Here is a 22,322-nt window from a genome sequence, read left to right on the forward strand (position 1 = left end):
AGAGTGCTTTTTTTTTTCTGGCTTACTCTAGTCATTCTAGTTACCTCCAGTTACCCATAGAGAGCTAGTTTTTTGGATGCTACCTCTATAGTCTCGCTTCTAGGCTCTGTAGTTCTGAGGCAGTGTTCCAGCAAAGAATTAGAACAAAGTATTACAAGGCTGTGTTTTTCAGCTCTCGGGCTTCAAATACTTTTTCTAATCATATCCAGTTGCCTCTAATTAACTGGTAAAATAAGTACACAAGCTGCCTATAGTACTAACTCATTCTTGTACCAAAGGAGAAGAGCTTAGAGTGGTGACTCATGAATGTTCAAGGTCTTATTTTATTTATTTATTTTAATTTTTTTAAGTACACTCTGCCCTCAACGTGGGGCTCCAATGCATGACCCTGAGATCAAGAATCATATGCTCTACCCACTGAACCAGCCGGGTGCCTCCAATTTCTGGTTTTAAATATCCTCTGGTAATTTCCCGTTAACTTTATCACTCACCTAGGTACCACTATGGCTATTTGATCTAGAGGACACAGTCTTTTTTTTTTTTAAGAAGTAGGGATTTGAAATTGTTGTAAAGGATGTGTTTTCTAGCTTCTGCGCTAGTTATCTTTAGTTGTCTCCAGTTTGGTAGTTCCTAGGTACAACTAGTTATATAGAACTAACTGATTATGCTAACGAGAAAGAAGTCAGTTATAACAAGAATGTGTTTTCACTCGTTGGCTTCATTTACATATCTGTCTCCAATTAACTAGTTTCCTGGGTATAAGTACTGATCTGTAGTACTAACTCATGATTCACACTCTAGATAAGAAGGTAGTGTTGAGAAGAATTCTTATCAAATTCTTGGATTCAACCACTTTTCTTCAGTGTCCTGGTTTTGACTCATTATTCGAATATCATCATTTATCCCGAGGTTACAAAAGATTAAGGTACCACCAGATATATAGGGCACTAACATGTAAATTTAGAGTTGCAAAGAACTTGATTTTTAGCTTCCTGCCTTCAACTAGTTATTCTTATTATCTCTGGTTGTCTCTAATTAAGTATTTACAAAAGTACAATGAGAATCTGCAGAAGTAATTCATTTTTCCAGGAAGAGATGAGAATTTCTAGTTGGTACGGTTGTGTTTTTCATATCCCCAGATTTAACTAGTTATTCTTTTCTTTAAAGATTTTATTTATTTATTTATTGAGAGAGAGAGAGAGCAAGAGTGGGGGGCAGGGGTAGAGAGAGAGAATCCACAAGCAGACTCCCTGCTGATCAGGGAGCCTGATGTGGGGCTCAATCCCAGGACCCTGAGATCATGATCTGAGCTGAAATCAAGAGTCAACTGCTTACCGACTGAGCCACCCAGGCGCCCCTTAACTAATTATTCTTATCTCTAGATAGCCATAGTTTACACGATGTAGTTATATACCACTAATTATTACTAGCAATAACTAATTCTGCCTTTAAAAAAAGATTTGAGAGATAAGCTGTATGTGTTTTTCAGCATTTGAGCTTCAGGAAGTTTTCCAGTTATATCTAGTTATCTCTAGTTAAGTTTTATCTACCATTCCATGCCTTCGTGACTTATTTACCATTTACCTACCTTTCCAATATCTTATTTCAAGAAGAAATAAGTTGCACTTCAGAAGAACCTGCTTTTCAGCATCCGGATTTCAGTTACTTTTCTGGTTGTTTCCCCAGTTGTCTTTAAACAGCTACCCAATTACCACTAATTATATTACTATTACACTTCAATGAGAAAAAAATTGAGAAGTATCTGTTTTTCAGCTCCCTGCCTTCACCTCATCATTCAGATAGTATATAATTCTCTACATAAACCAAACACAATAAATCTAGCTGATTATAGTACTACTTCCACATTCTAAAAAGATATGAAAATTTAGAAGTGAGAAGAATGTTTTCTTTCAACACCATCAATATACCAGTGCATCTTGTTACGTCTAGATACCTCTGATAAAATAGGTACCTAGGTATGGTTAATTCCGTATTGGACTAATTCACTAATTCGACAACGGAGAAGAATTTACACGTGAAGATCATTTCTTTTCCATTTCCTGGTCTAACGTCATGATCACCTTATATCTCTGCTTACCTTGTTACTTAGATACCATTAACTATCTCTTGTATTAACTCATTCTTCAAAGGAGATAAGAAGCTAGTGTTGAGAAGAGTGATTTTTCAATTTTCTGGATTTGCCAATTTTCTGAGTCACTTCTACTTAACTCTAGTAAAGTAATTGCTTAAGCATTACTAGTTACCTCCAGTGCTAATATTTTATTCCAACAGGAAATACGAATTTGGGTTCAGAAGATGATGTTTTTTTCTGGCTTGATGACTTTGAGTATGTTATACAAATGAGCCAAAAATAACCTCAGTCTATTGACCCCGAGGTTGTCTTATTTCTTTACCTCAGGCTGAGACCCATTACCCTGAAAGCCTGCTGGAGCCAAACTCAAATTTTTACACATCCAATTGCTTTAAAAGTATCTGAAATAACCATGACCACATATATTTTTAAATAAACTCTACACCCAACGTGGGACTCAAACTCACTACCCTCATATCAAGAGTCGCTCGCTCTACTCACTAAGCCAACCAGGCACCCCCCCCATAACCACATTTTTAGCCATTTATAGCCCGGCTGCTTTACATACTCCATGAAATTGAGCCTAACACACAGATAAGATAAACCCTGGGCCATAAAGACCACAAGCCACTGCTGCCCTTTGGTGATTTTGACCCACGCGCTCTCCAACATGCTGCTAAATAACATCGCCTAGACTCGCGAGGCCCTCTCGGCCGATTCCCTTCTCTCCCAGGAGTTAACTTGCCTTCCCCCCACAGCCCCCTTCCAAATGGTGGCAACCACAAGCCTTAGCCTCCAGACACAAGCCCTGACCTCCCACAAAACTGTCAAAGCCTCACCCAAATAAATCTTGTGTATCCTACTGCCATCTTGTGGTCATAAAGTTTTCTTTCGCCGCCCCAGAAATCTGAATATTCACAACTCATTTCTTCTGGTTTACCTAGAATCCCACTGGATGCTACACAATTAACTCATTTTTATTTTTTCAAGTTTATTATTATTATTTTTTTAGAAATCTCTACACCCAACATGGGGCTCAAACTCACGACCCTGAGATCAAGAGTCCCATGCTCTTCCGACTGAGCCAGCCAGGTGCCCCCAATTAACTCATTTTTAGAACAAGGAATTAAAAAAAAAAGAATTTAGACATGAGGGGCACCTGGCTGGCTCAGTTGGTGGAGCTTCGGACTCTTGATCCTGGGGCCGTGAGTTCAAGCCCCACCTTGGGTGTGGAGCCTACTTTAAAAAAAGAATTTAGACATGAAATGATTGTGGTTTTTAGACAGGAAATGATTGTAGCTTGGACCAGTTATTCTAGTTACCACTAGTTATCTATTGTTAACTAATCATCTAGGTCCCCCTACATATCTATGGTACTAACTCGTTATTCCAAAAGAAAATAAGAGTTTACATTTGAGAAGAATGGCTTTTTTAGCTTCCTGACAGCGAGCATTACTAGCTATTTCCAGATATCTCCTGTAAACTAGTTACCTATGAACCACTATTCATTTCAGATTTATGAGTTCTTTCAACATGAAATATAAAGTTAGAAAAACAAGAAATACAGGGGCGTCTGGGTGGCTCAGTCGTTAAGCGTCTGCCATCGGCTCAGGGCGTGATCCCGGAGTCCTGGGATCGAGCCCCGCATCAGGCTCCCTGCTCCACTGGGAGCCTGCTTGTTCCTCTCCCAGTCCCCCTGCTTGTGTTCCTTCTCTCACTGGCTGTCTCTCTCTCTGTCACATAAATAAATAAAATCTTAAAAAAAAGAAAAGAAAAGAAAAACAAGAAACACAAAGCTAGAGTAAGAAGGAAATAGTTTCCAATTCAAGGCTTCAACTCCTTCTACTAATATTCTTTAGGTAGTTAGTTACCTAGGTACCATCATGCATCTGCGTTATTGACTCATTAATCCACCACGAGAAAAAAAGGAATTTGAAGTCTAGAAGAACCGACATTTAAGCTCCTAATTTCAACTATTTATTCTAGATATCTCTCCAATATCCACAGTACAGAATCATTATTCCAACAAGATTTAAGACTAATAGGGGTTCCTGGGTGGCTCAGTCGGTTAAGCGTCTGCCTTCAGCTCAGGTCATGATCCCAGGGTCCTGGGACTGAGCCCTGCATCAGGCTCCCCGGTCAGCGGGGAGTCTGCTTCTCCCTCTCCCTCTGCCCCTTCCCTGGCTTGTGCACTTTCTCTCTCAAATAAATAAATAAATAAATAAATAAATAAATAAAATGTTTTTTGAAAGAAATAAGACTGTTATTATTTTGTCATAAAATACAGATAAAGCAAATTTACCATCTTAACCATTTTTATGGGTGCAGTTTGGCGACATGAAGTGCATTCACATTGTTGTCCAACCATCACCACCATCCATCTCCAGAACTTTTTCATCTTCCCAAACTGAGACTCCATACCCATTAAACAATAACTCCCCAGTACCACTTCTCCCAGACCTGGGAAACTACCGTTCTATTTTCTCTTTCTTTCTTTCTTTTGAAGATTTTAAGTAATCTCTACATCCAACATGGGGCTTGAACTCACAACCCCAAGATCAAGAGTTCCATGCCCCACCGACTGAACCAACAGGTGCCCTTACCATTCTACTTTCCCTTCCTTCCTTCCTTCCTTCCTTCCTTCCTTCCTTCCTTCCTTCCTTCCTTTTTAAAGATTTTATTTATTTGAAGAGTGAGAGAGAGAGCGAGCACAAGCAAGTGGGGGGGCAGAGGGAGAAGCAAACTCCCCACTGAGCAAGGAGCCCGATGCGGGGCTTGATCCCGGGACTCTGGGGTCATGACCCGAGACGAAGGCAGACGCCCAACCGACTGAGCCACCCAGGCGCCCCTAATTTCTGTTTCTACAAATTGAACTACTCCAGGTATCACAGATAAATGGAATCATTCAATATTTGTCTTTTCGTGTCTGGTTTATTTCACTTAGCTTGATTCCTTCAAGGTTCATCCATGTTGTAGCATGTGTCAGAATTTCATTCCTTTTTAAGGCTGAATAATATTTTATTGTATGTATATACCACATTTTATTTACCCATTCATCCATCAGCGGACATTTGGGTTGTTTCCATCTTTCAGCTATTGTGAATAATGCTGCTCTGAACACGTGTATACAGATATCTGTTCAAGTCCCTGCTCTCAGTTCTTTGGGTTGTATACCCAGAAGTGGAATTGCTGGATCATATGGTAATTCTGACTAAGTGTTTGAGGAACTGCCATACCATTTTCCACAGTGACTACACCATTTACATCCCCACCAGTAATGCACAGGGTTCCAACTTCTCCACATCCTTACCAACACCTCTTATTTTCTATTTTGTGGATAATAGTCATCCTCCTGGGTGTGAAACAGTATCTCATTGTGGTTTTTATTTTTTTTTAAGATTTTATTTATTTATTTGACAGAGAGAGAGAGACAGCCAGCGAGAGAGGGAACACAAGCAGGGGGAGTGGGAGAGGGAGAAGCAGGCTCCCAGCGGAGCAGGGAGCTGGATGAGGAGCTCGATCCCAGGACCCCGGTACCATGCCCTGAGCTGAAGGCAGACGCTTAACGACTGAGCCACCCAGGTGCCCCTCATTGTGGTTCTGATTAAGACTAATACGTAAGAAAAATATGTTTTTAGCCTTTTGGCTTCAAATATTTATTCTGCTTTTATATGGTTAATTCTATTTAAATCTCTCCGTGTAACTGTCATTATCTACATTATTCACTGAATATTTAAAAAAATAAGAATCGTGGGGTACCTGGGTGGCTCAGTCGTTAGGCGTCTGCCTTCGGCTCTGGTCATGATCCCAGGGCCCCGGGCTCGAGTCCCACATTGGGCTCCTTGCTTGGCAGGGAGCCTGCTTCTCCCTCTGCCTCTGCCTGCCACTCCCTCTGCTCTCTCTCATTCTCTCTTTCTGACAAATAAATAAATGAAATCTTTTTTTAAAAAGTAAAAAGAAATCATAGGGACAGAGTTAAAAACATGACTGTTACCGTTCTCGAAATTCTCTGAATTCTTCACCCATCCTTGAGAAACGGGTAAAATTGAAAACCATCAAAATAATTGGACTTCTTAAAAATTGGATTGTATGAATGGAAGGTGTTTATAAGAAGTGATGACTCTGGACCTTACCATCCAAAAGGACAGCACTGAATAGTTAATCTGTTCCTTGAGGGACTAGGATGCTGATGTCTTTCTGATACGGATCATTACGTGTTTGCTGATCTTTCACCAGAGTATAAGTTAGCTTTTCCTCGCACCAGGTCCAGCAAGTTATTGGGCACTGGGTATATACATATATTTTTTTTCCTAACTGTAGTCAGAGGGAAGTAGCAGGGTGCACACCGGCTGTCATTTAGCGGTATTGGACACTATGCAAAACATCACTTTAAGGGAGAAACAGAGCCCTCAATCTGCCCTGGCTCTTCTTTATTTGATATTTATCAGTGGAGAGCTAGAGCTCTGGAAGACAGTTCTAGACAAAGGGAGATGGAGGAAGACGAAGAGGAGGAGGAGAAACAGGAGAAAGTGGAGGAGAATAAAAAAGTGGGAACATGGGGCACCTGGGTGGCTCAGTCCGTTAAGTATCTGCCTTTGGCTCAGGTGATGATCCTAGGGTCCTGGGATCGAGCACCGCACCGCCTGGGGCTCCCTGCTCTGCTGGGAGGCTGCTTCTTCCTCTCCCACTCCCCCTGCTTGTGTTCGCTCTCTCGCTGGCTGTCTCTCTCTGTCAAATAAATAAATAAAATCTTAAAAAAAAAAAAAAAAGTGGGAACTAACCCAAGTCCCCAGCACCTGCCCAGCCCAGAAACACGTGCGCTTTTGCAGAGGACCTGCAGCGGGGGCGCGGAAGCGGAGCTCAGCAGGCAGAGGGTGTAAGCCCCACAGTCGCGTCCAGCACGTGCAGCGCAAGCATTCTTGGATGCTCAAAACAGTGGACAGGTTTCTCCATTTCTACTCTTGATGTGAATTCCTTAATACAAATCTGGGGTATTTGTTCCTATCGCAAGAGGGAGGTTTGGGTTTCTTAGAGCGTGCATCCGAGCACCCACAGTGCTCTGTAAAACCCAACCTCAAGCTGCCGCTCCGGAGCGCCCAGGAGAGCTTGATGGGCTCCACTTTCCGCGCGTATGGCAAAAACCCAGAGCAAGCAGCCCTCTAGCTAATCGTTTCGTCCGGTCACTAGCCCGGTTCGTGGACTCTGGGTGCGAACGGAACCCAACCAGAGTCCCATCCATTGGTCACTGACTTGCCGGAGGGGAGAGTCGTGCTCAGAGCCCACACGGCGACGGGGATCCCGTCGCTTCAGTGCTGGGGCTGCCACGAAGCCCCCCCGCAACTTCTCCAGCCCTACCTCTGCGTCCCTCGCCCTGGAGGAGCTTAGGGCGAGAACCCTGCACCGACCCGCGTGCAGCGAGGGCAGGCGGCGAGACGTTCTCCCAACGCGTCTCCCAGGGCTCGGGAGAGCTGTGGGAAGTTTCCTTCCCCACCCCTTTCCCGCCCCCGGCTGGCTGGCACCACCCACCAACCCCCACGCCAAGGCAGTGGCCCGCGGGAGTCGGGAGGAGTGGCCCCCCCCCCGCGCGCGCCCCCTGGCGGTAGCACCCTTCCGGCAAACGCTCCGCCTACTTCGTGGCCACGCCCCGGCCTCGTGCTCGCCCCGACAAGTCCCGCCCACCACACACCTGGCCGTTGGAAGTAACGGGGATCGACGGCGTCTAAGAGCGCGCGGACGTTGAAGCTGAGGTAGAGGCGTAGTAAACCGCACCCCGCACAGAGACAGGCCCGGACCCCGGAGTCTCCGCGGGCCGCCGCGCGAGTCTGTGGAGGCGTTCTGGACATGGAGCCTCCGCCCGAGAGCAGCCAAGAAGGCACCGCTTGCCGCATCCTGGAAGTCGATGAACTTGGAGGAGAACCGTTGGGTGAGTGCGCGAACCGGGACGCGGGTTTGGCGAAGTCTACGAAACGGCCTTTCCCCGGGGGAGGCGAGTGGACGGGACGCCGCAGTGGCGCGGCAGATGTCGCCGCTCTCAGGTCGCCGTCCCACGCGCCCTGGGCTCCAGCGCCCTGATCTCTCTTTTCTTTTCCAGATACGAAGCCTGCGGTGGTCTCCGTAACGGGAGGAGACGTCGAGAAGGAGCTCTGGCCCGAACCTGAGCAGGAAGCCGCGACAGGAGAAGAAAGCCACGGTGGCGCGGGAGCAGCGGGCCCCGTGGACGACGAGAACCACACGGGCGGCGGCTGCGGGCAAGAGCCCCCGCAGCAGCAGCAGCAGGACGAGGCCCAGGCGGCCGCCGAGGGGCCGCAGCCCCAGGAGCGGCAGCAACGCCTCCACCGCAGCGCGTTCCCCCGGCTGCAACTGAAGGAGCTGGAGAGCGTTTTCCAACGCACTCAATACCCCTACGTGTTCGGGCGGTGAGTGGCTTGCTCTGGCGCCCCCCCCCCCATCTCTAGGACCCTCGGGGACGCCCTGGGCTCTCTCCCAGGTCTCTCTCCCCCCCTCCAAAGCCAAAGCTACCTAGGGGGCCTCGAGCTCTTTCCAAGGTGGGGACGATGCCCCCGTGGGCATCAAGGTAAATATTTTCATGCAGTATATAAACGAATCGTCAGGAAACTCTCGGGTCGGGCTCCTGTTTTTGTAAATAACATTCTATTGGATCACGATCGCGATCAGGATCAGGAGTGACATCAGGGTGCAAAATGAGGCGCGGTTGTGCGAGTGAAGGGGTGGATCTTGCCTTTATTTAACATTTTGATAATTTGGTGGTCCCGGAATTTTTTGTGCATTAGTCTTGACTTTTAAATACTACATTAAAATTGTTAATCTTGAATTCTGAAGTTTTTCAAGGTACCCTTAAATTGTGTACACAAAGGAAGATTGTCCCTAAAGCAAGCCCGGCCTTGGGTATTAAAGAAATGTGTGCTGGGGAGTTGGGGGGAAATATAAATTTAAAAACAAGCATGAAATGTACATTGTATATCTCATTTCATCCACAACTCCAGATACTAAATATTTGCAATTTTCTTCCCTCAGAAAGAAGCTTTCCATACCCATAGATGTGATGGAAGTCCGTAAACCTGAAAAAAGCGATTCGGCTGGGCAGCCATTCTAAAACCTGCTTCAGGAGTTAAAAGCTTTTGTTCTAGACATTCTCAAGTTGTTGTTTTGGTTGCCTTTTCCATGTTTGGGTAGTAAGTTTTGAATTTTAGGGCTTTGGTGAGTGGAAAATGGGATAAGTAAATCCCACTTTATGGAAATTGCCCATTACTGTTAAAGGAAAACAATAAAATAAAAGAGAATTAAACTGCTTGTCTTGTTTCCTGCACAAAATTAAATATAAATAAAGTTCAGCTCTTTCTAACGAGTATCATTCAGGGAGCAATTCTGGGTGGAGTCATATTGGGGCTGGGTCAAATCTGGGAAGTATGCACATTAACACAAGAAGACCTAGGCTAAGAGAGGATTAGACTATATTGTTATTTTTAATTTTTATTTTTTTAAAGATTTTATTCATTTGAGAGAGAGAGCAGGGGGAGGGGCAGAGGGAAAGGGAGAAGCAGACTTCCCACTGAGTGCCAGAGCCTGATGGGGGGCGGGGGCTTGATCCCAGGATGCTGAGATCATGACCAGAGCTGAAGTCCCATGCCACCCGGGTGCCCCTGTACTGTTATTTTATTTTATTTTATTTTAAAGATTTTATTTATTTATTTGACAGAGATAGAGACAGCCAGCGAGAGAGGGAACACAAGCAGGGGGAGTGGGAGAGGAAGAAGCAGGCTCATAGTGGAGGAGCCTGACGTGGGGCTCGATCCCGTAACACCGGGATCACGCCCTGAGCCGAAGGCAGACGCTTAACCGCTGTGCCACCCAGGCGCCCCTGTACTGTTATTTTAAATATTTAAAACCAGGCATAAGTTCTTAGCTAAATCCACAAAAAAAGTGGATTTATAAATATTCAGGCCTTGGGGTAAGGGAATTATTCCCACACAGAGAACACACTATATGAGTAATGTCTGTTCATTTACACCGAGACTGATGCAGGGAGATAGCTTTTATTTCTTGTTTTTTAAAAGAATTAATTTTTAAAAGATTTTATTTATTCTTTTGAGAGAGAGAGAAAGCACAAGAGCGGGGAAGGTCAGAGGGAGAACCAGACTCCTCGCTGAGCGGGGAGCCCAAATCGGGGCTTGATCCAGGAATCCTGGGACCCTAGGATCATGACCCGAGCTGACGGTAGATGCCCGACCAACCAAGCCACCCAGGTGCCCCATAAAGACTTTATTTATTTGAGAGAGCGCATGAACAGGGGGAGGGGTAGACGGGGGAGAGTGAGAGAGAATCTCAAGCAGAATCCCCACTGAGTTTGGAGCCCAACACTAGCTCCATTTCACAACCCTGAGATCATGACCAAGATTCAACCAATAGACTCAACTGACTGAGCCACCCAGGTGCCCCCCAGGGAGATAAATTTCAAGTCCAAGTGCCTGGTTCTCCTGTTGTTGCTTTAGTCTGTAGTAAAGCACTGTAGACAGTGGCAGCCCTACCTTTTAATTTTCTGAAATACTTTCATGTGTTAGCCTGAAAACATTGCTTAAAATACATTATAGTGGAGGTCGGAGGAAACTGGACATTTGTCTAAAAATTGAAGCAAATGAGAACAATTTTTATGCTAAAACCTGGGAAATAACAATCTTGAAAAAAGTTTCACTGAGTTAAGAAGAGTGAAAAGGTTAGAGAAGAATTGCATACAAACATACCTTGCAGATATGGCACAAATCGAACTTCATGAGTGAATATTCTCAAGGAATTTCTAAGGATATGTTTTTCGATGGTACTATTTTGAAGAGATGGGTTTTATGGAATTTGGTGTTGGTGGTGAGGCTTTCAATTTAGGCCAGATTCCTACCTGTGTTAATTTGAAATAGTTTTTCACTTGTTCAGGCAGTAATGTCTAATTTGTAGGTCAAAAGACTACCATTTGAGACCAGAGAAAATCATAAGTTATCTTAAGAGAGTATTGGTGAAAACCAAAATCCAGGATGAGTTATTAGCTTTGTCCCATGGTATGCATATGAGTACAGTCGCGGAAATGGGATACAGATCTGGCAGTCTTGAGATTTAGTGAATTTAGACCCAGTTTGTCTAAATTTTCCTTAACTCTACAGGCTAAAATATCAAGGCAGTATCCGGGGCGTCAGCAACTCTTATGTTCTAGTAAGAAGCCACAATGCCCAGGACTTCCTTGTCAGGTCATCTTTGTAACTCTCAAGAGGTTTTCCGAAGATGAATAACCCCTTAGATATCTTTGAGGGAAACCTGTGTTTTTTTTTTTTTTAATTAATAATGATTTTTTATTATATTATGTTAGTCACCATACAGTACATCCCCGGTTTTCGATGTAAGGCTCGATGATTCATTAGTTGTGTATAACACCCAGTGCACCATGCAATACGTGCCCTCCTTACTACCCATCACCGGTCTATCCCATTCCCCCACCCCCCTCCCCTCTGTAGCCCTCACTTTGTTTCTCATAGTCCATAGTCTCTCATGTTTCATTCCCCCTTCTGATTACCCCCCCTTTCTTTATCCCTTTCTTCCCCTACTGATCATTCTAGTTCTTATGTTCCATAGATGAGAGAAATCATATGATAGTTGTCTTTCTCTGCTTGACTTATTTCACTAAGCATTATCTCCTCCAGTGCCGTCTATGTTGTAGCAAATGTTGAGAACTCATTCTTTCTGAGAGCTGAGTAATATTCCATTGTATATATGGACCACAACTTCTTAATCCAGTCATCTGTTGCAGGGCATCTCGGCTCCTTCCACGATTTAGCTATTGTGGACATTGCTGCTATGAACATTGGGGTGCATATGGCCCTTCTCTTCACTACGTCTGTATCATTGGGGTAAACACTGAGGGAAACCTGTTTTAAAATCCAACCTGCTCCTATTGAATATTTACTTTAGACTCCGGAAGCTTTTATCACGTTCAGCTTCCCCCACAACCAGGACAACACTGTCCCTAGATTGTCGGGGGCAGAGGCAGCTGGACACTGAGGGTCTGCTGTCAAGATACCGACATTTCTTCATCTTGTTACCAGGCTTAGCGGCAGCAGAAGATACCGGTGCAGTTCATCAGCTAGACCCACATTCAAGAGCTGGAAAAACCATTAAAGAATATTAAAGGTGGGAGGAGAGAGACAAGGCAGGAATTACAGTCAAAAGCTTAGCACGTAGTAGATGCTCTCTAAGGGTAAACCGAAGAAGACGCTGCAGTGGTAACTTTCTTAAAATATTTTACTAATAAAAAAATAGGTTCTCCCACTGGAGTTTAATATCTCAGTGGCATTAAGAGTTGTATGTTGTGGGGTTGTTTTTCTTTTTTTCTTTTTTGTTTTTTAAAGATTTATTTATTTGACAGAGGGAGAGAGTGAGACAGAGAGCACAAGCAGGGGGAGCAGCAGGCAGAGGGAGAAGCAGGCTCCCCAATGAGCAAGGAGCCTGATGCGGGACTCGATTCCAGGACCCTAGGATCATGACCTGAGCTGAAGGCAGACGCTTAACTGACTGAGTCACCCGGGTGCCCCTGTGGTTTTTTTGTTTCTTTTTTAAGATTTTATTTATTTATTTGAGAGAGAGCGAGCACAAGCAGGGGGGAGTGGCAGAGGGAGAGGGAGAAGCAGGCTCCCGGCTGAGCAGGGAGTCCGATGTGGGACTCGATCCTAGGACCTTGGGATCATGACCTGAGCCGAAGGCAGATAAACTTAACTTGAGCCACCCAGGCACCCAAGGAAAAAGATATTTTAAAACATGTCCAGAGCTCTCTGTTTTTCTCAACCAAGGCCTGCCCTGAAGGGAAACTAACCAGAGCCTCAGGGACGTGGGTTTTACCAAAGCCTAGGTGAGAGGGGGACAGGTAATACCCAGCTCTGGCCCCTTTTAGCACTTGTAAAGGTCACAGCCCAGGGAGAAAAGGCTTCCTGAAAGACCGAGATTTAATCATAGGCCTATAAAATGTTTCTCCTACCCCCCAAACCTATCACCAAATCAATAGCGCTCCCGTATAATAACAGTGGGTACAGCTAAAAGAACTGCAAGCCTCAGGCCCTAAGAACGACCCTCTAGGAAAACTCCAACATGGCAGCAGAGACAAAACCAAGGACACTACAGGACATTTTAGCCTCTGCACCTGTAGCAAACAGTAAACACAGCCTAATTCCTAGCCAGATAAACAGGAAACCTGACGCTAAAAAACTATCCGGTTCTCTTACCCAATACGTCATGTCTGGCTTTCAACAAAAAAGTATAAGCCGTGCTAAAAATCAAAAGACATATTCTGAAGAGACAAAGCATCAGAAGCAGACTCAAATACGGCAGAAATCACAATTATTTGATCTGGAATTAAAATAACTATAATTAATATGCTAAAGGCTCTCATGAAAAAAGCAGACAACACGCAAGAACAGATGAATAATGTAAGTCAAGAGATGAAAACACCAAGGAAGAATCAAAAGGAAATACTGGAAATCAAAAACACTGTGACAGAACTGAAAAATGCCTATTTAAAAAAGATTATTTATTTATTTGAGAGAGAGAAGAGCGAGCGAGGGAGAGAATGAGCGGGGGGGAGGGGGCAGAGGGAGAAGGAGAAGCAGGCTCCACGCTGAGCAGGGAGCCCGAAGCGGGACTCGATCCCAGGACCCCGAGATCATGACCTGCGCTAAAGGCAGACGCTTAACCCACTGAGCCACCCAGGTGCCTTGAAAATTGCCTTTTTAAAAAAAAAACTTAAGTAATGCAATCTCTACACCTATCATTCTTTTGCATATTGCTGTCCAGTTTTCCCTACACCATTTATTGAAGAGAATATTTTCCCTATTATATATTCTTGCCTCCTTTGGCGCAGATTTTTTTTTTTTTAAGAGAGAGAGGAGTGGGAGAGGGAGAAAGAATCCTAAGCAGGTTCCACACCCCAGCTCAGAGCCTGACTCGGGGCTCAATCTCACAACTGTGAGATTATGACCTGAGCCCAAATCAAGAGTTGAGCGCATAAGTGACTGACCCACCCAGGAGCCCCTCCTTTGGCAGAGATTAATTGACCATATAAGCGTGGGTTTATTTCCAGGCTCTCTGTTCTGTTCCAGATACCTCCAGCTCAAGATTGCTTTAGCTAGTCTTCTGTAGTTCCATACAAATTGCAGTATTATTTGTTTTAGTTTTGTGAAAAATGCTGTTGGTATTTTTTTTTTTTTTTGAGAGAGAGAGAGAGAAAGGGCATGAGCAGGGGCGAGGGGGAGAGGAAGAAGCAGGCTCATAGCAGAGGAGCCTGATGTGGGGCTCGATCCCATAACGCCGGGATCACGCCCTGAGCCGAAGGCAGACGCTTAACCGCTGTGCCACCCAGGCGCCCCCAAGAGGAAATATTTTATTCATAATACTTTTTTTTAAAGATTTGCTTATCTATTTTTCGAGGGGGAAGGGGCAGAGAGAGAAGCAGACTCCCCACAGAGCAGGGGACCCTTCGTGGGGCTTGATCCCAGGACCCTGCGATCATGACCTGAGCCAAACCAAGAGTTGGATGCTTAACCTACTGAGCCACCCAGGCGCCCCGGGAGTCTTTTTTTTTTTTAATTTTATTTATTTATTTATTTTTGAGAGAGAGATTGAGTGGGGGGAGGGGCAGAAGGAGAGCGAGAGTAAAGAATCTCAAGTAGACTCTACACGGAGCACGGAGCCTGAGGTGGAACTCGATCTCAGGACCCTAAGATCATGACCTGACCCAAAACCAAGAGTCAGATGCTTAGACTGCACCACCCAGGCGCCCCTCATTTATAATATTATATATTTTTAAAAAGACGTTTACACTTTAAAAAAAAAGATTTTATTTATTTCTTTGAGAGAGAGAGTGAGCGAGAGAGCAGAGGGGGCGGAGGGGCAGAGGCAGAGGGAGAAGCAGGCTCCTGGGAGCCTGAGGCTGGGCTCGACCCCAAGACCCCGGGATCATGATCTGAGTCAAAGGCAGATGCTTGACCAACTAAGCCACCCAGTCTCCCCTATTTATAATATTCTTAGTTGATCTAACAGATAATGGTTTGTTCAAAAGAATAATAGCAAAAATGTATTCAGTGATTATAGCATATGGATAAGTGAAGGGAATGACAGCACAGTTATACAAGACAGGAGAAAGGAACTGGCCACACTCCGCATAAGGTACTTGTGCTACCAGTGAAATGATCTAGTGTTTCTTGAAAGTGGACTTATTTGTTGTAAATGTATATTGCAAATTCTAGGGCAACCACTAAAAAAATTTCTAAGTGTTACTGAGATGTTAAGAGAGGAGAGAAAATTGAATCATAATAAAAAGTTCAATTAAAACCAGAGGAGGCAGAAAAAGAGTGGAAGACAAAATAGAAACCAAGAACAATAACAAAGAATAGAAAATGATCATAAAAATGGTAGATATTAATCAAAATATATCAAGAATAATTTTAAATGTGAATAGTCTAAATATGCCAATTATAAGAGACAGTAAGTCTGGATAAAAAAATAAACAAGAGCCAACTACATGTCACCTAAGGAAACCTACTTTACTTGTTTTTAATTTTTTTATTTTTCAAAGATTTTAAGTAATTTCTACACCGAACATGGGGCTTGAACTCACAACCCTGAGATCAAGAGTCACACCCTCCTCTGACTGAGCCAGCCAGGAACCCCAGAAACCTACTCTAAATATAAAGACACAGGGCACCTGGGTAGCTCAGTCACTTAAGCGTCTGCCTTTGGCTCCGGTTGTGATCTTAGGGTCCTGGGATCAAACCCCTCGTTGGGCTCCCGGCTTGGTGGGGAGCCTGCTTGTCCCTCTCCCTCTGCCTGCCACTCCCCCTGCTTGTGTGCTCTCTCTCTCTCAAATAAACCAATGAAATCTTAAATAAACAAATAAATAAATAAATAAATAAATAAATAAATAAATAAAAGACACAGGGGTGCTTGAGTGATGGTTAAGCATCCAACTCTTGGTTTCGGCTCGGGTGGTGATCTCAGAGTTGTGAAATCGAGCCCTGCATCAGGCTCCACACTCAGCATGGAGTTCACTTGAGATTCTCTCTCCTTCCTCCCTGCCCCTCCCGATTGTGCTCTCTCTCTAATAAATAAATAAATCTTCAAATAAATAAATACAAAGACACAGATAGCTTAAAGGTAAAGACATTGAGAAAGATATATCATGCCAACACCGAGCAAAACAAAGCTGCACTATCTCAGACAAAGCACGCTTCGGAACAAGGAAAATTATCAGGGATAAAGAGGGGCATTACATAACAGCAAAAGACTCAATTTTCCAGAAGGCACCAATCCTTAATGTGTACATGCTTAACAACACAGTGTCAAAATACATGAGTCAAAAACTGACAGAACCGCAGGGAGAAATAGACAAATCCATTATTGTACTTGAGGACTTCAACATCCCCTCTGTTACAAACTGACAAAGACAGCAGGTAGAAAACCAGTAGAATCAAATATAATTGAACTAAGAGCACCATCCATAAACCAGATCTAATTGACATTTATAGAATACTTCAACAACAGCAGAATGCTTATCCTTCTCAAGCGCACATGGAACATTCACTAAGATAGACTATATCCTGGGCCATAAAACACACTTCTAGATAACACATGGATCAAAGAATAAACCTCAAGAGAATTAAAAAAAAACATTTTGAACTAAATGGAAATGAAAACACAACTTGTCAAAATTTGAGGATGCAAAGGAAATCAGTGCATGGAGAGACATTCGTCACAATGAATGCATATATTAGAAAAGAAGAAAAATCCAAAATTAATAATCTCAGTTTGCACCGTAGGAACCTAGAGAAAGAAGAGCAAGTTAAATCCAAGTAAGCAGAAGAAAAGATATAAAAATCAGAGCACAAATCAGTGAAATTGAAAACAAGAAAACAATAGAGAAAATCAATGAATCCAAAAGTTGGTTATGTGAAAATATTGATAAAAGTGATAAGTATCTGTTCAGGCTAACCAAGATAAAAAGAGAGAAGACACAAATTGCTACCATCAGAAATGAGAGGGGGACATCACTTCTGATTCTGCTGACATTAAAAGGATAATAAAAGCATATTATGAACAACTCTGGCCACAAATTTGATAACTTAGAAACAATGGCCCAATTCTTTGAAAAACACAATCTAACAATACTCATAAAAGAGAAATAGACTATATGAATAGGCCTATATCTATTTTAAATTGAATCAATAATAACCTTCCAAAACAGAAAGCACCAGGCACAAATGGGTTCACCGGGGGAATTCTACCAATGTTTCAGGAAGAAATGATACGAATTCTCTATAATCTGGTCTAGAAAATAGAACCAAGGGAATGCTTCCTAACTTGTTCTATGAGGTCAGCATTACCCTGGTACTAAAACCAGACAATACATTGTAAGAAAGGAAAACCAAAGACCAATTACTCTCATGAAAAAATGCAAAAATCCTCAACCAAATATTAGCAGATCAAATCCAACAATGTATGAAAAGAAGTATATACTATGACCAACTAGGATTTATCTCAGGTATGCAAGGCTAGTTCACATTCAAAAAGTCAATTAATATACTCCATCACATCAACAGTCTAAAGAATGACATGATCATATCATCAGATGCAGAAAAACCACTTGACAAAATCCAACACCAACTCATGCTAAAAACTCTCAGCAAGGGGCTCCTGGGGGATTCAGGGGGCTAAGCATCTGCCTTTGGCTCAGGTGATCCGTGGGATCAGCCCGCATCAGGTTCTCTGCCCCGTGGGGAGCCTGCTTCTCCCTCTCCCTCTACCTGTCTCTCCCCCTGCTTGTGTGTGTGCCCTCTCTCTCTCTCTCTCTCTCAAACAAATAAAATCTTCAAAAAAACCAAAAAACCTCTCAGCAAACTAGGAATGTAAGGGCAGCTCCTCAACACGATAAAGGACATCTATGAAAAACCTACAGTTATTAACATACGTAGTGGTGAGAAATTAGAGGCTTTTACCCTACTACGATCCGGAAGAAAGCAGGGGTGAGCTCTCTAACTACTCTTATTGAACATCATACTGGAAGTCCTAGCTGATGCAGTAAGACAAAGGAAAAAAGGTATGTAGATGGGGAAGGTAGAAATAAAACTGTCTTTGTTCACAGATGACACGATTGTCTAGGGAGAAATTCCCAAAGAATTGTTAAAAAAAAAAAAAAACCAAACAAATCTTCCTAGAACTCATAAACAGTTATAGCAAAATTGCAGGGCACAGGTTAATATACAAAGCTCAATCACTTTCCTATATACCAGCGATGAGCAATTGGAATGTACAATTTAAAGCACAGCATCATTTATATTAGCACCAAAAAATTGAAATAAAAGGCATAAACCCAACAAAATATGTGCGATATCCCAATATCTATATGTGGAAAACTATAAAACTCTGACTTAAGAAATCAAAGAACTGAATAAATAGACTGTCTGTGCTCATGTAAAATGTAGGAGAAAATCTAGGTAACCTCGGCCTTGGCAAAAAGTTTTTAAAATATTTTTTGAAGATGTATTTATTTATTTTAGGGGGAGAGCGCGAGCGAGCATGCGAGTGGGGGGGAGGGGCAGAGGGAGAGAGGAGAGGGAGAGAAAGAGAGAATCTCAAGCCGAGCCCCCACAGAGCACCGAGCCCCGAGATGAGCTTAATCCCACGACCCCGAGATCGTGACCTCAAGATCATGACCTGAGCCGAAACCAAGAGTCAGACCCCACCCGACTGAGCCACCTAGGTACCCCTGGCAAAGGGTTTTGAAATACGACACCAACAGGGGTCTCCATGCTCAGCACCAGGAGTCTCCTGAAGTTTCTCTCTCCCTCTCCCTCTGCCCCTCCACCCCTCACCCCCCGGACTCTCGCTCTCTGTCTCTCTCTCTAAAATAAATAAATGAATCTTAAAAAAAAAATACAACACCAACAGCACAATCCATGAAAGAAAAACTGAGAACTTGGACCTCATTAGAATTAAAAATGTGTGCCCTGGGGGGCGGTCAAGATGACAGAGTAGGAAAATCCTGAGCTCACCTCCTCCCATGGTCACACCAAGGCTGCATCTATGTATAGAGCAATTCAGGACCAGCAGCTCAATTCTTGCACACCTAAAGATACAAAGAAAAAGCCACATCAAGAAGGGAAGGAGGGACAGAGATGCAGTCTGTTCAGGACCCACACCCCCCAGGGCAGTGACCCACAAGTGGGAGGACATCACAGGTGTGGACATCCTCCATGGGGAGCAAGGGTTTAAGCCGAACATCAGGTACCTCCCGCCCTGGAGACCTCCACCAGGAAGATGATCCCATATAATGTCTGGCTTTGCACACCAGAGGGGCAGAACTCCCGGGGAGTCAGAGGGCTGTAGAAAACTGCCGCTCCGCGGCTAAAGGGCCTGTGCATAAACTCGGACCCAGCACAGGGGCAACAGCTTGAAAAGCACCTGGGCCTTCCATGAAGATTTACTGACTAATGTTAGGGTATGTGCTGGAGGAGCAGGAATCTGTAGGTTCTTTAGGACAAAAGCATTGTCAAAGGAAATAAAAAATACTTTGAGGCAAATTAAAATGAAAATATAAACTTAAAAAAGTATTTGGAAAAAAAATTAAAAAATAAAGGTGCGCCTGGGTGGCTTGGTTGGTTAAGCGTCTGCCTTTAGCTCCTGTCGTGATCCCTGCTCTCCCTCTGCCTCTGCCTGCCACTTCCCGTTTGCACTCTCTCTTTCTGTCAATTAATTAATTAAAAAATCTTTGGAACACAGCAAAAGCAGTTCTAAGAGGGAAGTTCAGAGCAATACAAGCCTGCCTCAAGAAACAAGAAAAACCTCAAATAAACAATCTAACCTTATACCTAAAAGAACTAAAAGAAAAGAACAAAGTCCGAAGTTAATAGAAGGAAGGAAATAATAAAGATCAGAGCAGAAATAAATGAAATAGAAACTGAAAAAGCAATAGGAAAGGTAGTGAAATTAAGAGCTGGTTCTTTGAAAAGATAAACAAAATTGATAAACCTTTAAGAAAAAAAGAGAGGGGACTCAGGTGAATCAAATCAGAAATGAAAGCGGAGTTACCAGTGACACCACAGGAACACAAAGGACTGTAAGAGAGTACTACCAAAAATTATATGCCAACAAATTGCACAATCTGGAAGAAATGGATAAATTCCTAGAAACATACACTCTTCCAAGACTGAATGAAGAATCAATAGAAAATCTGAACAGGCTGATTACTAATAATGAAATTGAATCTGTAGTCAGAAGACTCCCAACAAAGAAAAGTCCAGGACCAGATGGCTTCACACTTCATACCAAACGTTAAGTTTTTAAAACTTTTTAAATTATTTTGTAGTATCATGCCAACGAGAGGGGCTGGGGCATGGGTTTTACCGCTGGAACTAAAGTGCATGTCTACCAGCCATTGGGCAGGTAGACCAAGGGCTGTTGCAAAGTCGGCTTTTATAGCCAGTAGATGTGAAAGTGTACAGCCTGGTATCACAAAAGTTAGGTATAGGTTTTCCATCCAAAACTTTCTTTTTTAAAAGATTTTATTTATTTATTTGTCAGAGAGAGCACAAGCAGGGATAGTGGCAGACGGAGAGGGTGAAGCAGGCTCACTGCTGAGCAGGGAGCCAGAAGCGGGCTCCATCCCAGAACCCTGGGCTCATGACCTCAGCCAAAGGCAGGTGCTTAACCGACTGAGCCACCCAGGTGCTCCCATCCAAAACTTTCTTATTAGAAATTTCTCCAAATCCCCACCCCAAATCATATAATTTCTCCTACTCAGTTCAGTCCTTGGCGCTCATCCCATGATCAACTGTTTTTACATAGAAGATATCCAGTAGTGCGGTTCACTTTTTCCATTTACATTATGTTAGCATCTTTCCCTTAAATTCTAAAAAAGGAGATTTCCAATAACTGATGGCATTAGTTTTCATGGTCTGATAAGTTACTTCTTAGGAGGAAAGGCCCAAAAGGCCATCTAGCTACTAGTAGACTGGATTCTGAATTTCCATAGTAAACTCATTGTACCTTCACAAATTAAAGTCAGTAAATTAGTGTTCAAATATTCTTTCTTTTAAAAACAGTATGAAATGAATAGAATAGATAACCATTAACCATGTATTGTTTGAGCTAGTGTATGATGGGACCAGTTTAAGGGGCTGGACAAGAAGGGGCTTACAAATTCCTTTTGCTGGTGCATATTAGTGGAGATGAATTTCTGGGGAATAAATAAGCAGTTTTCTCTGGGCTGTGAACTTAACTGTAGTGTATCAGGCTCAAATTATTAACAAAGAATTTGCGCCCTCTAAGCTAACTGGGCAAATGCGGCTTAAACATCACAGCTCACCACCAATATTGATAAACCCTCCTTATTTAGTTTGAGGTTAGAAAGAAAAAATTGGGGGCGCCTGGGTGGCTCATTCGTTATGCGTCTGCCTTCAGCTCAGGGCGTGATCCCAGGGTCCTGGGATCGAGCCCCACATCGGGTTACCTGCTCCGCTGGGAGGCTGCTTCTTCCTCTTTCACTCCCCCTGCTTGTGTTCCCTCTCCAGCTGGCTATCTCTCTCTCTGTCAAATAAATAAATAAAAAGAAAGAAAGAAAGAAAGAAAGAAAGAAAGAAAGAAAGAAAGAAAGAGAAAGAAAGAAGAAAAGAAAGAAAGAAAGAAATGTAAGGAAGAAAGAAAAATTAAATTGTGGGGGCGCCTGGGTGACTCGCTTAAGCGACTGCCTCCGGTTCAGATCATGATCCCACCATCCTGGGTTCGAGCCCCACCTGGGGCTCCTTGCTCAGCGGGGAGTCTGTTCTCCCTCTACCTCCCCGCCCCGTGCTCGCCCGCGCTCTCTCAAATAAATAAAAATCTTTGAAAAAATTGTGTGTGGGGTGGTATACTCCTACACACAGCCACACACATGCAAACAACGTATATATGTAAAGTTACATTGGCTTTGTTATTCACACGGCCGCTCGGGGAAAGGTCTCCTGTGGCCTCTCGCCCTTCCCTTCAGGTATTTCAACTCGAGGCTAAAGCAAAGACTCGTTCTCTAGTCCAGTTTAGATAGGAGCAGCCTCACTCGGGACCGGAAGGGTGAGTGGATCCGGTTGCCCCACGGACTTCTTTACACCGATACACACATCTCCGTCTCGTGGGCAGGACCGCCTAGGTCGGGGGA

The 22,322-nt window shown here is 43.6% G+C and overlaps 1 protein-coding gene and 1 long non-coding RNA gene across 3 annotated transcripts; one reads left to right on the top strand and one right to left on the bottom strand.

Annotated features, from left to right (window-relative positions):
• Window positions 1-7,677: 7,677 nt before the first annotated feature.
• Window positions 7,678-9,385, top strand: LOC148106869 (uncharacterized). Its single transcript, XM_087859531.1, has 3 exons — window positions 7,678-8,015; window positions 8,184-8,508; window positions 9,128-9,385. The coding sequence occupies exons 1-3, from the start codon at window positions 7,934-7,936 to the stop codon at window positions 9,204-9,206; spliced, it is 486 nt and encodes a 161-aa protein (XP_087715657.1). The 5' UTR covers window positions 7,678-7,933; the 3' UTR covers window positions 9,207-9,385.
• Window positions 9,386-11,686: 2,301 nt separating this feature from the next.
• Window positions 11,687-22,281, bottom strand: LOC148106870 (uncharacterized). 2 transcript variants are annotated; one of them, XR_015723424.1, is made up of 3 exons: window positions 22,091-22,281; window positions 19,186-19,259; window positions 11,687-12,252 (listed from the first exon to the last, which is right to left on the bottom strand). It is a non-coding gene; the product is annotated as an uncharacterized LOC148106870 (long non-coding RNA). The 2 variants fall into 2 exon arrangements; XR_015723423.1 differs by lacking the exon at window positions 22,091-22,281 and adding an exon at window positions 21,642-21,719.
• Between the last annotated feature and the right edge of the window lie 41 nt (window positions 22,282-22,322).

Source organism: Ursus americanus, chromosome X (assembly GCF_024610735.1).
Source record: "Ursus americanus isolate L20-20 chromosome X, mUrsAme1.1.p, whole genome shotgun sequence".
Classification (NCBI taxonomy): domain Eukaryota; kingdom Metazoa; phylum Chordata; class Mammalia; order Carnivora; family Ursidae; genus Ursus; species Ursus americanus.

Bases quoted from the DNA above. Each gene is read 5' to 3' on its own strand.
- LOC148106869 (XM_087859531.1), top strand. From the start codon at position 7,934: ATGGAGCCTCCGCCCGAGAGCAGCCAAGAAGGCACCGCTTGCCGCATC. The intron at 8,016-8,183 runs GTGAGTGCGCGA...TTTCTTTTCCAG, and splicing joins ACTTGGAGGAGAACCGTTGG to ATACGAAGCCTGCGGTGGTC. The intron at 8,509-9,127 runs GTGAGTGGCTTG...TTCTTCCCTCAG, and splicing joins TACCCCTACGTGTTCGGGCG to AAAGAAGCTTTCCATACCCA.